The following is a 15,115-nucleotide window of genomic DNA, read 5'->3' as shown; positions in this document are numbered from 1 at the left end:
TTGTTTTGTTTTGTTTTTTGTTTGTTTGTTTTTGTTTTTCGAGACAGGGTTTCTCTGTATAGCCTTGGCTGTCCTGGAACTCACTCTGTAGACCAGGCTGGCCTCGAACTCAGAAATCCGCCTGCCTCTGCCTCCCGAGTGCTGGGATTAAAGGTGTGCACCACCACCGCCCGGCTAGACTTTTTATTTTGAAACAGAATGGGGAGAGAGAAGCTGACCCACCGAAACCTGGGGAGTGGAAACTAAGGGCACACTCTTTACACTCAGTGGTGGTGTTCAATTAGTGGCATTCTGGCTGGCGAGATGGCTCAGCAGTTATGAGCATTCACTGCTCTTTCAGAGGACTTGAGTTTGGTTCCCAGCACCCACACTGGACAGCTCACAGCCACCTATATTCTAGTTCCAGGGGATCCAGTGCCCTCTTTTGGTCTCTGTGGGTGTCTGCACTCACATGTTCAAACCCTCACACAGACACACACATGTACACCTAATCAAAACTAAACTAAAATCTTTTTTAAAAATAAAATAAAGGGGCATTGTCAATATGCTGAAGGATTTGGAGTAAGTTTCTATGATCCAGACCATTTGGGGGAAAAAGTTGTTTAATAAATCAGCATTTTATTCTCTTCTCACTTAGAGAAAAAACAACAAAAATTAGACACATAGGATGAAGGATGCTTCACTTACTGCAAATATAGAGGGAACCCCAGAAGTCATTCTTTCAGTAGCCAAATAGGGTAGCCATAGGAAACCTAGTGGAACATGAGAAATTATTCAAAGAAGGTCCTTTTGTTTTGTTTTTTATGTATATATTGGGCCCCCAGGAAGTAGAGGCAGAGGATCAGACGTTCAAAGTCATCCTTGGCTACACAGGAAGTTCCAGGCCACCTGGGTTACATGAGACCCTATCTCATCAAACCCAGAGAAAGCAAAAGAAAAAAGTTCTTGGTTCTTCATGATTTACAAAGTATTTCCACATTATTATCTGTTGGCTCTTAACAAGTCGTGTGGATTAGAAAGGTTCCCTATCTCTATTTTATAAACCAAGAGACTGATGCTCAGAAAAAACAAACAAACAAACCCTGAACGTGTTCACTGGCACAGAGAGCAAGCAGTGGGTCTGGCCTCACCCCCAGTTTGCTTGGCACTGAACTCCACAAGCTTTCTGCCTTGATGCAGTTCCCCTCCCCACCCTGTGCGCAGCATTACACATCTATTTCTCTAATATTGAAGAGGTTCTACATATTCATTGCCTCAGAGTACCATTATGATTTACTCTGCCTTCTTAAATCTTTAAACCAATTCTTTTAGCCCATAAAATAGTAATCCTTCATCGGTGCTTTATCAGACCCCAGGACATGACTGCTTTTGGCCCCTGCACACCAGAACTAGTTAAAACACATTGTGCATGTATTTCATTTGAGCTAAGAATTCTGGGTATATAGTATATATTATAGATAATATATATAATATATATTTGCTTTTTAATTTGTTTAACTATACCTTTCCATTTTGTGTAATAAATACATATTGGTCATATACTTAAATGAATAGGGGGACATGTTTGAGAGTAGGTGTGATGTATGTATATATTTATACATTCATAAGACTATTTTAAAATGTTGACTTTTAAAAGCAGAATATGTCCGGAGACACAGCTCAGTGATAGATCATTTGTCTACCATGTGAGAGACCCTTGTTCTATACCCTGCACTCCCTCCTCCAAAAATTAAATGGGATAGGATAGTATTGCTATGAGAGAAAAAAAAAGAAAAGAAAAAACAGGAGAGAAAAAAGAATAAAGGATGGGAAGGGAGAGGGAAGAAAGAAAAGAAAGATAATAATAGAATCGGTTTTGTTTCGATAAAAGCAATTGAGCAATTGATTCAAGTTAGATGACCTGTCCAGTGCACAGATAAAATTAAAAGGAGAAAGTTATGTTGATGGAGGTACTAGATGTCCTTGGTGCTACAGAAGGCTGAGCAAGCCCTTTACAGAAGGCGAGAGAGATCTGAGTCCTGTGTAAGGAAGAACTTCTTAATCAGCACATTAAAAGAACATAAGAGACAGTCCAAGACAATGAGGTCGTCTTCCAGTGGCAGGCTTGGCCTGGAAAATAGCTACTGCCATAGGTCCCAGTGTGTCTACATAGTCTCCTCACCTTGCCAGCCTCCACTTACCCCCAAACCACACATCCTTTATGCTACCATTGACTCCTGAGAAACCATAGAAGGACAAAGCAATTTGGTCTCAGGTATAAGGCCACGGGGCTTCATACTACCTACCAGCTGTGTGACCTTGGGATGAAAAAATGCCTGGGAACTTCATTTTTTTCAACTATAAAATGTGGGCAATAAGAGGACTTGTCTGCAGAGGAGGTTATCTAGAATAAATAAGACAGAGCATAGAACAGGCTTAACCCCAGAGCCAGACATACAGTAAGAAATATTTCAGTGTTGCTGTCAGTCTGCCCACAAATGTCTGCTATGTATCTCATAGTGTGCTGATTATTCCAATAGGCATAAGTCAAGACCTTCCAGGCTGAAGCCAAGCAGAAAATGTAGACAAGAACAAGTCTTTCTCAAGTTCCCTTTGGTCCAAACTACTTATACTAATATCACCACTTGCTCCCTGTCTGTCGGTCCAGCTTCATGGAAGTGGAATCCATAGGATGGGACTTTGTGACAGAGTCCTGTGTAAAGCTTCTGTCTGTGACCCCTAATTCTGATTTGGTACTCCAGAAAGTCTGTGTGTGTGTGTGTGTGTGTGTTTATTCTTGTGTACATAGGTGTACATGCATATGGAGGCCAGAGAACAACCTCAGGTTGTCATGCAGAAGGTCTTACATTTTGAGCCAGGGTGTCTTATTGTCCTGAAGCTTGCCAATTCAGCTAATCTAGCTGGGCAGCCATCTGAGGGTTCTCCAGTCTCTGCTTCCTATCACTTACTCTTATTACAAGGAAACCTTACACACCACACTCAGCTTTTTAAGTGTGACCTGGCGATCAAACCCATCCAGCAAGTGTTTTACCAACTGAGCTACCACCTCAGCCCCCTTGTTTCATTTTGTATTGTCTGAGCTTGTCCCTAGCATCATAACACTACCAAAAGCTACGAGGCTGGCATGAGAATCTCCCACACGTTGCCCCTATCAACATACACAGATATGGAAAGGCAGTAACCCCTTCTATATTTTTTATTCTACATTGATATCATTATAAATTTACATACAATTGTAAGAATTAGTATGAGAGATCCTGATTACCTTTTTACATAACAGAGCACAATTTCACAGGCAGGAATAACCTATTAACCTTACTCAGATGTTATCATCAAGGTACAGAATAGGTCTTCCCTCTTTTCTGCATTCTATCGCACCAACCTAATCTGTTCTGTCTCTATGGCTATGTCCTGTAAATGGCACTGTGCTGTTAGCATATATCCCTTTGAGACTGATTTTTCTCTCATAGCATAATTCCCTGTAATACATCCAAGTTGTTGAATGTATTAATAGTTCGTTCCTTTTTGTTGCCAAGTTGTAGTCTGTGACATGGATATACCATAATTTCTTCATGCATTCATCTGTTTTCAGGTTGAGGCCACTTGATATAAAGCTGCCATGAACAGCTAACTATGTATAGGTGTGCGTGAGTGTGTGTGTGCGTGCGTGTGTGTGTGTGTGTGTGTGTGTGTGTGAGAGAGAGAGAGAGAGAGAGAGAGAGAGAGAGAGAGAGAGAGAGGGAGGGAGAGGGAGAGGGGAGGGAGAGGGAGAGGGAGAGGGAGAGGGAGAGGGAGAGGGAGAGGGAGAGGGAGAGGGAGAGGGAGAGGGAGAGGGAGAGGGAGAGGGAGAGGGAGAGGGAGAGGGAGAGGGAGAGGGAGAAGAGGGAGGAGGGGGAGGGGGAGGGGGAGGGGGAGAGGGAGAGGGAGGAGAGGGAGAGGGAGAGGGAGAGGGAGAGGGAGGGAGGATAGAGATTGAGAGCGCTGCTTGGGTCATAGGATAAGTACATACTTAGGTTGAGTTCTTTGCTTTGCTTTGCTTTGCTTTGCTTTGCTTTGCTTTGCTTTGCTTTGCTTTGCTTTGCTTTGCTTTGCTTTGCTTTGCTTTGCTTTGCTTTGCTTTGCTTGTTTTTGAGACAGGTTCTCACTATGTAGCACTGGCTGTCCTAAAACTCAGTAGATAACACAGACTGGCCTTGAACTCACAGGGATCTGCCTGCATCTGCCTCTCAACTGACATTAAAAGCATGCACAGCACCCAGCAAACATGCTTAATTCTGTAAGGAATTGTCATATTTGCAGTGAGTGCACTGGCTTACATTCCCACTAGCAATGCACAGCAATCTAGAGTCCAGTTGTTCTGCCAGCACTTGGTGTCATCCATTTCTAACTGTAACTGTGTATATGTGTGTGCAGAGATACCTCGCTGTGGTTTCAATTGGCGTCTCCATAATGGCTAATGACATTGAACATCTTTCAATGTGCTTATTTGCCATATGTATATACTCTTCAGTAAAAGGTCTGATCACGTCTTTTGCCCTTGTTCGAATTGGATTGCTTGTTATTCTACTATTTAGTTTTAAGAGCTCTTTACATATTGTAGGTATCAGACCTTTGTCAGTTATGTGGTCAATAAATATTTGCTGCCAGTCCACAGTCTTTTCATCTTCTTCATGGGATCTTCTTTGTTGTTGCAGACTGTTGGGTTTTTGTTTTTGTTTGATTGAGTGATTGTTTTTAGACAGGATCTATGTATCCATAGAGCTATCCTGGAGCTCACTATGTAAACCAGTCTGGTCTTGAATTCACAGAGATCTATATGCCTGTCTCAGCCTCCAGAGTTCTGGGATAAAAGACATGCATCACCATGCCTTGAAGTTTCTTTTTTAAGAACAAACATTTTTAATTTTAGAAAGCAAATTATTTTCCATTTCTAGATTATGGTTTTGTTATCAAGTCTAAGATTTCTTTGCTAAACCTTATATGCCAAGATCATTTTCTTCTCCTTCTCCTTCTCCTTCTCCTTCTCCTTCTCCTTCTCCTTCTCCTTCTCCTTCTCCTTCTCCTTCTCCTTCTCCTTCTCCTTCTCCTTCTCCTTCTCCTTCTCCTTCTCCTTCTCCTCCTCCTCCTCCTCCTCCTCCTCCTCCTCCTCCTCCTCCTCCCCCCCTCCCCCTCCCCCTCCCCTCCCCCTCCCCTCCCCCTCCTCCTCCTCCTACTCCATCTCCTTCTCCATCTCCTTCTTCTCCTCCTCCTCCCTCTCCCTCCTCCTCCCTCCTTCTTCTTCTCCTTCTTCTTTGTCTCTCTCTGTGTGTCTTCCTCTCTCTCTTTTGTTTTGTTTTTCAAGACAGGGTTGCTCTGTGTAGTCCCGGCTATCTTGAAAGTTGTTCTGTAGACCAGACTGGTCTTGAACTCAGAAACTCTCCTGCCTCTGTCTCTGAGTGGTGGGATTAAAGACATGTGCTGTCATGCCTGGCTCCATTTTCTTTTTTTCTAAAAGTGCTATAGTTCTTTGTCTTATATTTAGGTCTCTACTCCATTTGAATTAATCTTTGTATTAGGTGGGGAGTTTAAATTAAGGTTTAGGGGTTTGTGTTTGCTTGTTTGTGAATGTCTGATTATTTCTGTACCATTTGAACAAGCACCTGTTATAAAGCAATTTGGGTTTATTTGTCACGATCCATAACAATGTATGTAGACTTCCCCCATCAATCTTGTGAATTCATACTAAAGGACCTAATAAAGGAGCTACAAAGACAATTCTCTCTCTCTCTGTCTCTCTGACTCTGTCTCTGTCTCTCTGTCTCTCTGACTCTGTCTCTGTCTCTTTCTCTGTGTGTGTATGTGTCTGTCTGTCTGTCTGTCTTCTGTCTGTCTGTCTGTCTGTCTGTCTGTCTGTCTGTGTGTAGATCAAACCACAGGCCTAATGAATGCTTAGGTGAATGTTCTGCCCTTGAGTTAGATCCATTTTGTCCTCTAGCTTCCTTGAGTAACTTTTTTCTAAATAAAACTGAACATTTGAATGTACTATAAGTGGCCAGCGACAGGAAACTAGTTAAATAAAGCATGCATATGGACTCATATGTGACAATTGAAAATAATTCTCATCCATTCAATATTTATTCTATGTAAATAAGGTAATGCTGTGAGCCAATTAGATGTCACCCCTGTCTTCTCACAGCTCTCAGTCCAGAAGAGAGATAGAAAACACACTTCTTGCACTTAGAGAAGCATATTTGATGAGCTAAGGGAAAACGAGAAAGCAAAATTGTATGTGTAAATTTCTTGGAGACTAGTTAAAATACATTCATGTAAGTCAGCAAGATGGCTCCACAGGTCAAAGTACTTGCTGCCAAGCCTGACAACCTTGAGTTTGATCCCGTGGACCCACATAGTGGAAGGAGAGACCTGACTCCCACAAGTTGTCCTCTGACCTCCACACCATGTGAGCACCATGGCACATGTACACAAAGAGAACTAAATAAAAGTTTAAAAATACATGAGGGGGAAAACTGAAGCTTTTCTTTTAGGGCAACTGGATAAAGGCACTTGTTTCTTTGTTTTTTTGTTTTGTTTTGTTTTGTTTTGTTTTGTTTGTTTTTGCATCCTGTGTTTTCCATATTTCCATGTTTTCTTCTTATGATGATGGAGCAGCAAGCTGAGTTTGATGGTACATGCCTGCAATCCTTGTGCTTGAGAGGTAGATGCTAAAGGGTTATGGGTTCAAGGTTATCCTCAGCTACATATTGAGTTGGAGACTAGCCTAGGCTACATAAAACCCTATCTTAAAATTTGATGAAATATAAATGAAACAACCCCAATAAAATCAATAATGACAGCTAAGGAGAATGCTCCAAATGCAAAGCAGCTTCAAACTGTGTTAGGATCAGGGATGTTCATTTGAAGAGGTCCTTGTGCAGTAACCCAAAGGGCATGGAAAGCAGACAGTTGGTACCCAGTGCCCAGCTAAGTCATACTGGATTATCCAGTCCATCAGCAGGTATCATCAGAGTAAGGCAGCCCATATCACATGAAGCACACAGAATATAAATTTAAGAATAGATCATGTCTGACCTCTGGGACATTTCCAAGAAACTCTGACCTCTGTCTTCCTTGTGTTTGTTTAGTACTTCATGCTTTATAGTGTGCCATGGTCCTTTCCCATGATCCCTCAGCAAACCTGTAAAGTGGTTGGGGAGGGTATAATGTTCCCACTTATTGGACACTAGGGGGGCATAGAAAGCTTAGGTAAGTTAGTTGCCCAAGGCCACACAGACAATCCATGGCAAACCTGGAGCTTGAATCTGGATTTGTAAAGCTGAAGTCTGCTGTCCTCAGAACCACAGCTGTCTCCAGAACAGCTGTGCTAACAGAGGGCTTAAAGCAGGTGGATAATCAACGGAGGCATATGGAGAGTTTAAACCATGAGGATGGGAAGTCCGAGCTACATCAAGGAAGGGCTTTCCTTCTCTGCTGAGGCTGGGGGCTTGACAGGGAGGGGCATGTGATAGAGACACCTGGGCTTACAGTTCTTCCTCTCCCCCAGATGGTGAAGGCAATCCAGGTCCTGAGGATCCACCTGCTAGAGTTGGAGAAAGTCAATGAGCTCTGCAAGGACTTTTGCAACCGTTACATCACCTGCCTCAAAACCAAGATGCACAGTGATAACCTGCTCAGGAATGACCTCGGGGGGCCCTACTCCCCCAACCAGCCCTCCATAAACCTTCACTCACAGGTAACACACAGGGATGGGCCAGGCATGTACAAAGGTCTAAAGGACCTCAGTGACTTGGGCCAAGCAATTTTAACCATCAGATCTTTTTATAATGTAGCCCTCATCTCCCCATTAGGCAGCACAGGCCCTTATTTTTTATTTGCTTGTTTGTTTATGACCAGATCTTAACATGTAGCCTAGGCTGGCCTCAAACTCTTGATTCTGCTGCCTTAGCCACAATACCTAGCCAGCACAGTCCCCCTTTTTACATTGACATCTACCTGCTAGAACATGAGCATCCCTTAAATGACTGTATCTAAGATAGACAGTGTCCAAAAACATTCCTGGCTTCCTATCCAGGATTTACCAAGACATGGTAAGTAGGTGAGCCCTGGTCTATAAAGGAGAAAAGAGACTTGCCTAGCAGACAGTTTCAGATGGTAGATAGACCTCCTGACAGTCTCCTCTGAAGGACATTAAAGTGGCTCCAGGGAAACTAGCCCTTCCCCCAAATTCTGCACACCTAGTAGATAAAGACAAATTCCACAGGACTGCTTCTCCTCGCCTATGTACTGTACTTGGTACCTCTGCCCCACCAAGATTCCCCTGCCACTGTCATCCTAAGAAGTGCTGCCTATTCTACACTATGTCTCTCCAGGACAGAATGTGTTCTCCAAATCCACAAACTCGGAAAGCTACCTGACTATTCCTGTACATTGCACTTGCTGACATCTACATAGACTATAAGCTCACAACTTTGTTTCCCTGTCACATGGTTCCTGAAGTCCAAAAGACATGCACAGATGCTCCTGGGAGGCTCACAGTAGCTTTTTTCCTTAAATAGACAAGGACAGGGATCCAGGTTAACTTTGCAAGGATGAGCGATGGGAGCTACTGTGAAGCCTACCTGAAAGAAAGGCTGGGCCATTTTCATCTTAGGAATGTAAGGACTCAGGTTGGCAGAGGTGAGGGGAGGGACACACTTTGTACATTGTAGACCCACACACATATCTGCACAGGTACACTCAGTATTGCACCGTGTCCAACTCACTGGAATCTCTGTGGGACCTGATGCTAAGAACGACATAAGACACGGGGCACGAAGTTTATTTCCTCCTTGTATTGCTTAAAATCACCAAATCACTTTATTATAGATCTAAAAACAGCAGCCTTGGCTTCTGCTTGCTAATATTCTCTGGAAATAGACTCATTCCTTCAGAGTCTTATTGTACTTTCCCTTATGATCGAAATTAGCAAGAAACTTGCATAAAAGAGGACAATAATTGCTCAACGAGCATCTCGTTTGTAATTTATTAGTTTCTATTATTGTGGGTTACCATGGTGACGCTGCGCAGCCCCGGTGACGGGAGAGATGTAAGATAGGAGCTGAGGAGGCTGCGAGGCCTCACCAAATGGAGATGCACATTTTTATCAGTAATTTTCATGAAAATAATAAGTGAGGAGTTAATGAGATGGAAAGCCATCCTGTGGCTATTGTGAATTTTTTTTAAGTGTTGATCTAATTAGAATGCATCGGTCAGGAAAAGTAATGAGGATTTAGTGCCTCACAGAGATGTGAGGATCATATCAGAAAATTAGCACAAGTCTTTGGAAATAATCAGGTCCTTGGAGAGGCCCTGGATTTCCCCTCCTGGGCCCTCCCGACTCTACCTTGAGCTCTGGAGTTAGGGGGTGTGTACCAAGGTAGCTGGGTGGAAAGGCAAGGAAGGAGGGGCCGGAGGCTCAGCAACTATAGTGGCCCCTCAGGGTTGGAGGTCTGTCTGAGGTTGACAAGCGATGCTGAAGCAAGCAGGGGTTTGCAGTGAAGTGGAGTTTGGGGGGTGTGTGTGTGTGTGTGTGTGTGTGTGTGTGTGTAAAGAAGATAGGCTCTGTGTGATCCAGGTGTTAGAACTGCAAAAGCCAGACCTCTGGGGGAATACCCACCCTGTGCCTCTCAGCTTTAAGGAAGGAGGCAATGTCAGATCCTGGCCTGAGAGGGAGGCTGGTGCTAGGGTAGCCCTTGCAGAATGGCTCTGATCTCAGAGAAAGAGAAACAAAGACATGAGATGGGGAGAGGGTAGGTTAGTGGTGCAGGGGATTGTGGGGGTGAGGGATGCATAGTGAGATATTCCTATTTTGTGTAACTCAAGTTTGTTCTCATCATTTCATCTGGTTGCTGCCACCTCCTTCCTACCTGTCTTCTCTGGGCATCTCTCAGTCCCGCTCCACACCTGTGCTTCCTTACATTGTTGCTGCTAGATTTGTCCTCCTGAAGCCTGTGTGGTCTGTAGACCCTATTGCCAGCAGGGCTTTCATGTCTGCCTGCCTGCCTGACATTCAAGACATAGGTCTAGCCTCAGCTTCCATTCCTGAGCTCCACTGCTCCAGGGAGTACAACCATTTTTCCATGCCTGTATGTTAAGGGGGCATCTCTCCATATGGAACCCCTTTTCTCTACAAGGCCAAGCCAGCCTTTTCCCATGGTCAATGCCAAAGCTGCTCTCCTAAAGAGGTCTCTCTGACCCCCTTCTATAAAAGTCCTTTCCTTCTCTTAGCTGATGACCAATCATTAAGGCAGCAAACATTGCATAGGATGTTGGATGAAAAATTGTGGATCTTACTTTCCGCTCCTAGGAAACACATGTTGTTTGCATTGACACAGCATTTTATATATTTGAAACCACCAAGTCACTCTATTACATATCTAAAAACAGCTACCCATGCTTCTACTTGCTAATATTCTCTTGAAATAGACTCATCCCTTCAATAGTGTTGCTTTATGGTGCCAGCTGTGACCATGATGTCTTCTGAAAGACCCGGGGCCAGTAGGCATCGGTTGAAAGATGTAATGGTAGGCTAGGCAAGGGGCAGCATGCAGGAAGGGAGAAGGAGGAAGAGGGGGAAGTAAAAGAAAGGGTAGCATCATTCGGGGGTAGGGGGGGAGGCAGGGAGAGGCTGAAGTATTGTCAGAAAGAATCAGTGAAGAGAAAGACACAGAGAAAATCTGACAGGCAAAAGCAGGAAATGTGAGGCAGGGGTGGAAAGGAGGAGGAGGAAGCGTGGTCATGGTGAAACCAAGATCATGAATGGAGTAAAGGAATGAATGGCTGGGAAGCAAGAATTTGGAAGAGGGGAAATGAGGTAGAGAGTAAGCACAGTCCTGCCATGGGGGGCTTAGCGGCCTCCAAAGGAACAGACTCTTAGCTCTAGGACGTCCCTGCAGCCTATGGAGGATGCTGGTGGTCCACTTCTCCCTCATCAGGGCCAGCAGGGCTTCTCTCTGATGTGCAGCAAACTCTGCTTTTCCATAGTTGTCAGTGGGCTGAAGGAAGTGTGTTCATCACCCCTGCCAAGGCCCTCGTACTTCTGCCTTGGGCTGAGCATCCTGAGGATGTGATCTGTGACCTTTAAGACCAGGTTGGGGTAAGGGGAGGTGCTCTGGATTGCAGAACTTTGTCTGGGGACAAAGGCAATGAAGGTGACTAGGGCTTGCTATGTATTGCCCTACAATTAAGTTCCCGTCACTGTCTCTCTGAAGCAGTATGGGTGGGGTCTTGTCTGTGATCATTTAAGAAAGAGTGCCTCACCATCCTTAGGACTAGGACCAGGGGCTTAGTTGATAAAAGTGGCAGATCTTAAGATCCACCATTGGGAGAGGAAACTGAGTAATGGGGGAGTGTGTGTGTATGTGTGTGTGTGTGTGTGTGTGTGTGCGTGCTTGCTCATTCGTCATGCTCCAGCCTTAATCCCCTCCAGCCTGAAATAGCTACCCCAAGCACTAGTCTGACCTAAGGAGGGGTGTTGCCCCCCGGAACACGATCCTCTAGCTTAACATCCCAGCTGCCTGCCAGCTTTGTTGTAAACTGCTGGCTCATGGCTTTCCCTGAGTGCTGTTCACAATGCCTGGTGTGGCAAAGGAGGAGACATTTTTGTTTTCCAATTGACAGCCCTATTCCCAGACACTATGTTGTGCCTTCCACTCGCTCTGCAGGATTTGGCCTATTCCCAGCTTGGTCTTCCGTTTCTATTTGTTAGTTTCCTCTGAGCGGGTACAACCAAGGTTGGGGATATGGGAGTGTGTTTTTACCACACAGAGGGTGGAGGGCTGGGGTGGGCAGTGTCAAGGACTTCAACTAGCACAGCACACCTAGATGTTTCCATCTCCCCAGGAATCTATCCTGTCTTGTTCCAAAAGAACATGTTTCACCCAGGCATGCTGCAGGGGTAGCTTTCCCTCCGCTACACTCTAGACTCAGTTCTGGGTTCTCCCATCCTTCCAGAGTGCTAACTGAACCATCCCTCTAGAGAGAACCCGACTCTTTCCTCACTCAGGGCTAATTTGATCTGACAATCATCCCTCTGTCTCTATGGAGATTTAGATTCAGCTCTAGAACAGGGACCACAACATGGTTCCCAGTGTGTTGGCAGTCATTTGGGGCTGTTTACTGTTTTGGGTCCTGGGAGAAGCCAGGTAAATATTTCACTGGGAGCTTGTAATTTGGGGGGGGGGTGTGAGCTATGAGTCTGGGATGAATTCTGACAGACATAGAATGCTCAGGGCTTGGAGTGCTGAGAAAGACAGGAGAGGAGAGGGGAGGGGGCTGAGCACACCACGTGTGGCCTGAGATCCTTCTTTCCCAACAGAAAGCCAGGCCTGAAGCCCAGCTAGCACAGGGCTCATGGCCAGGTCCATTTCTGCCCCGAAACAGGTTGAACAAATCTCAGGATGGAAGATTTTGCCCGTTGTGGTAGAAGAAGCTGAAGCTTCATCGGCCAGGCTTCCTGGGGGAGGTAGCCTTTCAGGCAGGCTTGGGAGAGTTAGTGGTCTATTGGCATCTCTAAAGGTAAGTGTTCCCAGGACAGAAAGAAGTCTGAGAGGAGGCTAGGAATAGCTTTTTAGAATTCCTGGAAAGGAGGGGATAGAGAGTCATCCACACATGCACCATATATTCATTCAAACATTCATGGAACCTGCTGCACTCTGAGGGCATACAGATGGATATGACACAGTCTCTGACCTTGAAATGGAAATGACCGTACATCTTGAAACTAAATTTATGGGAGGGAGAGTTAAAATGTGTATTCTTTCAAAAAATGATTTTACGTGATAGGGAGTTTTGCCTGCATGTATGCCTGTGCATCATGTGCTCACAGTACTCAGAGGCCAGAAGACGTTGTTAGATCCCCTGGACCTGGAGTAGCCGAGGGTTGCCTGTGGTTGCTGGGAATTGAGCCTAGGTCTTCTGGAATTGTACTCGGAACTACTAAGCCCCCTTTTCCCCCAGTCCTTAGGAGATATATTTCGATGTTGACTATTATAGCCAACTGCTGAATATTTTAAAGAGTAATAGGGATATATACAATAGGGTCAGTGCTGGAGACACATTGCAGGGCAAATTAATTGAGCTTTTATGGCTACAACATGAACTGGTGAGAAAGGAGCACCCGCAGCATTGACTGAGCTCCCCGTATCACAAAAATAGCATGCACTAAGTATCTATGTGTAATATTTTAATTTATCCCTCACAAGACTTCAGGTGGACATTATATTTCCTTATGACACCCAAGGAAAGAGAAAAAGATATAAGAAAAGAGACAGGCCCGACACCATACACTAAGTAGTGAATGTGTATATGGTTATTATAAAGCCCGTGTTCTTCTAACATAGTGGCATCCTGTTACACATAGAAAGGAGAGCAAGGTTCCTGGTCCCAGGTTAGGCATGGGATGACTGCAATCCAGGGATGCAGAGACTAGAGGGGACATAGCAGGTTACTGTGGAGCATGAGTTTGGATTTGGTAACTGACTGGAAGAGGGGGAAGTAAGTAGGAAATCCTAATGTACTGGGCTTAGCAGCCTGTGAAGGAACCAGCTTTTAGCTCTGGGACTCCCCAGCAGCCTATGGAAGTCACTGATGGCCCATCTCTCCCTCAGAGGGGTAGACTTCTCCCTGACATGCAGCAAGCTTTGTTTTTCCAAAGTTATCAGGGAGGTGGAAGGCAGTATACTGCAGGCACTCTTGCCAAGGCCTTAGGACTTCTGTCCCATGCTTGATCATCTTGAGGACGTGACCTGTGACTTTTCAGATCGGGTGAGGACAAAGGAAGGTGGTCCGCCTCAGGAGTATTACCACTTAGATGGGAAAGCAACACCCCAGTCCAAGGAGGCAAGAAGTGGATTTGTGCTACCCCATTGCAACATAGCAGTAGAGCTGTGACTTCTGTTGGGCTTCATAGTGTGTAGTTCCTGCCGGGTGGGTGAAACCTGAGAGCTCCGCTCCTTCCGGGAAGGAGTGTTCCTTAAGAGCAGCAGCTGCTGCTTGTCTCCACAGGCCTGGACTGCCTTTCCCTTGAGGCCAAAGCCCCCAGCTGGGGTGGAACAGGACAGGATTAGATGGTTTGTTTATATGTGCTTGGCTTCCTTGCTTTTGCAAGCCTAGCTCTTCTTGGTCTAAGGCAGGACTCTGGCTGTGATAGAACAGAGGGACTCTGCCAGAAAGGCTGTCTGGGGACAGAGGCAACCTCCTCAACCACCTAGACACGCGTACAGCCCAGTTAGACCACAGATGTATGAAGCATCTAGCACACACTCCAAAATGTGCTAGGCACAGTGTCAAAGGAAGAGTTAGCCTTCTTTCCCTCACAAACCTGTTCCCAAGCTAAGGCCACAGACATCTGCACAAGAGAGAACCTTTCTGTGTGCCCTGTGAAAGGTGATAGGAAGTAAGGAAGAGTCAAGAGGACTGTTCACGTCCATGCCTAGAAAGATGGGACAAGCTTCCAGTGGAAGTGGGACACTGAAATTCGTCCCACCCTCCCCTCAGACCAGGCAAGTTAGTCTTGGTGGTAGCCATCTGGGAGGGGTTGGTGAGCTGGTCTGAGGCTATGGATCCGCAGAGACCCCTAGTGGCCAGGGCAAGGATGGCAGATGGCTGAGCCCTGTATCTGGATCCTGTTCCTTAATCCTTTCACTGGAATCCTAGAGACCATCGTTTTTTTTCTTAATCCTAAAATGCAAGGGATTTTGCAAGGTCATCCAGTTTATCTCCCTGTTTCAGGGACAACCTAGTAAGATAAAAATTCCAAACATCTCAAAATACATTCAAGAGGAATGTTTCCATCATTTCTTTTTGTCATGCTTTAGGTTTTTTACCCCATTGTGTGTGTGTATGTGTGTGTTTGTGTGTGTGTGTGCATGCATGCATATGTGCATAAATGTATGTGGGTGTGAGCATGGATGTATGTGTGCATATGTGCATGTGTGTGAATGTGTGTGAGTGTGAGTATTTGTATGTGAGAGCGTGTGTGTGTGTTTCCCAGAAATTTCTTCTTTAGCTGAAAAATAACTTCGTGAGCATCTCAGGCCCTTTCCCTATTAAGAGTAAAGACATAAGTCTCAGGAGAGGG

At 45.1% G+C, this 15,115-nt stretch overlaps 1 protein-coding gene across 6 annotated transcripts in view; it reads left to right on the top strand.

Moving 5' to 3' along the window:
- Positions 1-15,115, top strand: part of Pknox2 (PBX/knotted 1 homeobox 2) — a 259,179-nt gene that overhangs the window by 219,194 nt on the left and 24,870 nt on the right. For all 6 annotated transcript variants that reach the window (XM_029481800.2, XM_085844523.1, XM_021173027.3 and 3 more), the window contains one exon: positions 7,541-7,729. In XM_029481800.2, the coding sequence (XP_029337660.1) occupies positions 7,541-7,729 (189 nt within the window). The remainder of the gene's footprint in view (positions 1-7,540; positions 7,730-15,115) is intronic.

Source organism: Mus caroli, unplaced genomic scaffold, assembly GCF_978045245.1.
Source record: "Mus caroli unplaced genomic scaffold, Mus_caroli_1 scaffold_11, whole genome shotgun sequence".
Taxonomy (NCBI): domain Eukaryota; kingdom Metazoa; phylum Chordata; class Mammalia; order Rodentia; family Muridae; genus Mus; species Mus caroli.
This window is presented reverse-complemented; position numbering and strand designations above follow the sequence as displayed.